This window comes from Calidris pugnax, unplaced genomic scaffold (assembly GCF_001431845.1).
Source record: "Calidris pugnax isolate Ruff unplaced genomic scaffold, ASM143184v1 scaffold516, whole genome shotgun sequence".
Taxonomy (NCBI): Eukaryota; Metazoa; Chordata; class Aves; order Charadriiformes; family Scolopacidae; genus Calidris; species Calidris pugnax.
Genome location: NW_015091408.1, coordinates 456,845 through 460,080, shown reverse-complemented (window position 1 = coordinate 460,080; position 3,236 = coordinate 456,845). Strand labels below are relative to the sequence as shown.

The window sequence follows — 3,236 nt, the reverse complement described above, 5'->3', positions numbered from 1 at the left end:
TTGGGGCAGCATTAGATTGTTTCTGTCTGTAACTACTCTTAGTGAAACAGTGGGAAATGCAGGATTTAGAAGACTGATGGGAGTGCAGAAACTCTGAGAAACTGAGTGTCCAAAACCCACTAGAAGCTTAAAAATCAGATGAAAATACTGATATTTCATATAATTATTTCAATACCTTATGACATTTCAGATAAAAAAATTTTAAGAGTAAAGATAGCCAACTTTTCAGTGACATTCTGGGAAAGATAAATAAACCATCCTATTTCAAGCAAAGCTACATCTAACTTGGGTCTGTTTCCCCATTATGGGGAGCACTGTGGTAGATTGCACTGAGGTTCTTACACTCTTCTTTGGGACGTGTGCTTGCAGGAATTGTAAGACACATCCATGCAAGGCCAGAAGAAAGATCCATTATGGGATCTGATCATTCCTGGGTTAGACTTTATATGGTCAGAAAATTTGGATTCAGGTGCTCAGTTAGCATTAATCAAGTTGATCAAGGCTGCACATAAAAAACACAGGAAAGCACAACAGAGTAATTTCACTCATATCGACATTATGAAATTTATCTCATAAACCTTCTGCCTTCTTTTTAGTCTTTTCCATCCCTACCTGTTGGAAACCAATCTCCACTCCTGCAAGATGTCTTGCTACGACCTGTGCCCACCAAAGACCAGCGTGGCCGTCCCTCAGCCCATCGCTGAGAGCTGCAACGACCTGTGCACCCGCCAGTGCCCCGACTCCACGGCCTTCATCCAGCCACCCCCCGTCATGGTCACCTTCCCCGGCCCCATCCTCAGCTCCTTCCCCCAGCAAGCCGTGGTGGGCTCCTCTGGAGCACCTGCCTTTGGGGGCAACCTGGGTCTGGGGGGCCTCTATGGTGCCGGTGCCACCCAGGGCTCGGGGGGCCTCTGCACCTTTGGCAGAGCCTACGCTGCTCCTGCCTGCAGCCCTTGTGTCTTGCCCCGCTCCAGCAAGAAGCTCTGGGACACCTGTGGGCCCTGCTAGACCCACACCCACACAAGCACTTGACGCAGGGCTCGGGGGGCCTCTGCACCTTTGGCAGAGCCTACGCTGCTCCTGCCTGCAGCCCTTGTGTCTTGCCCCGCTACAGCAAGAAGGTCTGGAACACCTGTGGGCCCTGCTAGACCCACTCCACACAAGCACAGCCCCCAGACCAACCGCCAATGCCACCAACACCCGTGCAGGCCCCTCAGAGAGGGCAAGGGCTAGATGAAAGCCATCTGCGGGCTGATGGGACCAGTCCTCGGGATCTGGAATGTTGCACCAAGGGGGCATGAGGAGCAAAAACCCATGCTCTGCAGGAGATCGCTCTGCCTGTTCCAACACGTGGCATCCAATCTCTCTGGGTCTTGTCCATCATCTCTCTGACAATCTCTTCTGCCCCTCTGGGAACAATAAAGGTTTTGTGAATGCAAGTTGTCTCCCTTTCTCCTTGGCCCAAGTTGGAAAGAACCCAGGGGCATGGGTACAACAGGTGCTGGATGGGTCAAAATCCTGGTCCTGGGATTCCCAGGCAGGGAGAGGGTAGGCATTTTTGGGAGGGCAAGGATGAGGATGCTGGCAGCAGGCAGAGGAGAGAAAATCCTTTGGTGGCTCTTGCAGGAGGTGGGGAAAGGGCAGAGGGCAGGAGAGGGACTGGCAATGCTTCCTTGCCTGGCCTTCTCAGCTCAGGGGTGGCACCAGCTCCACCAGGTCCTGCTGCTCTTTTACTTCCAGTCCATGGGGAACCCCTTCAGTTACCTGTATGATTTCAGGGCCCCTCTTGGCTATGGGATTTCAGCCATCTCCATGCTCAGCAGCAGGTGCTGCAGCCCATACTCCTCACACCAATACAGCCAGTTCCTCCACTGTAGCTTGGGCCATGCTAAAAGGAGCAGGAGCATCCCTGGTTAATCTCCTCAAAGAGTAAATCTCCTTTTTCTTTGGGTTAATCATCTGCATTCTTCCTATCTTGGTTCTCATTTTATGCTGATTTAGGATACTTGTTATGGAGAAACTTAAGAAATGTGGGGATTTTAAAGTCTGTCAATGAAGGAGAGATTTTTGTCATTTTCCGGCAACTTTCAGTCTTATTCAAGTTCTGCTCTATAATCCAATCAGATTTCTGCTTCTCCCCCTCCCCTTTGAAGCGTGACTTTGGTAACACTCTTAAAGATTGTGAAGTTCAGCCGTTGATATCAGGTTTCCATCCCCATCACCGCCAAAAGAACCTCATGAACCCTGCAGAAATCCCACTCCTACCTTTCATGGCGTATTCCCCCTGTTCCCTGGCCTACGGTTGTTTTGCAGTAACAAGAACTGAAAGATAATCTGTGCAACGTGTTTCAACCTAATATCACAAAGACAGAAAACTTTCATTCCACAATATAAGGAGAGATTGAGTAGGGCAGATTGTTTGATAAAGTAACTCAGCACAACAGGGAGTTTTGCTCCCGGAGGAGGCTAAAGGACAAACAAAGACCAAAGAGGTTCTTGTGCAACACCACAGGGTTTTAATGGGAAAGAGAAGCAGAGCAACCCGTTACAGAAAATCAAGGCAAAAAATACAAGGGGAAACGCATGATGCAGGTGTCACGCTCTGGTACCAGTGCCCCGCTCAGGACGCAGGGGACAGATGAGGTGATGGAGGGATGCAGGGGGGACCGAGGCTCAGCGTAGTGGGCTGCTGCGCACACACAGCCTCCACTTGTGCCCATGCCAGGGCCACTGGTGCAGGCTGCTGGTCTCCACGGCTCTTGCTCCATGTCCTCATGCTGCGGTCCTTGCTTCAGGGCTGTTCCTGGTCCTGCGCACCATCCTGGGGCCTTTAGAAAAACCCACAGCTCTCGTGGTGGGATGAGCCTGCCTTCTGGCCACCAGAGATATGACTCCCCAAGCCAGAGGAGGAGAAGCCAGAGCCGTGGGATCTCCCACTATTGCCAAAGCCACTGGACCCATGGCCCTGGGAGCCCCCATAGCCCTGGGAGCCCCCATAGCCCTGGGACCCCCCATAGCCCTGGGACCCCCCATGGCTCTGGGAGCCCCCGTAGCCCTGGGAGCCCCCATAGCCAAGGGAACGGCCATACCCTCGTGAACCCCCAAAGCCCCCACGGCTTCCAAAGCCAAAGGAGCTTCCATAGCCTCGGGAACCCCCAAAGCCCCGGGAACCCCCAAAGCCAGAGAAGCCCCCATAGCCCCGGGAGCCCCCAAAACCAGAGGAACCCCCAAAGCCC

General features: G+C 52.6%; 1 protein-coding gene across 1 annotated transcript; it reads left to right on the top strand.

The window, feature by feature from the left end:
- The first annotated feature begins 642 nt into the window (after window positions 1-642).
- On the top strand, window positions 643-1,008 carry LOC106899545 (scale keratin-like). The gene has a single exon (XM_014961421.1). It carries the CDS (start codon window positions 643-645, stop codon window positions 1,006-1,008), a length of 366 nt encoding a protein of 121 aa, XP_014816907.1.
- Window positions 1,009-3,236: the final 2,228 nt, after the last annotated feature.

Excerpts from the sequence above, each read along its gene's own strand:
- LOC106899545 (XM_014961421.1), top strand. The coding sequence starts at position 643 with ATGTCTTGCTACGACCTGTGCCCACCAAAGACCAGCGTGGCCGTCCCT.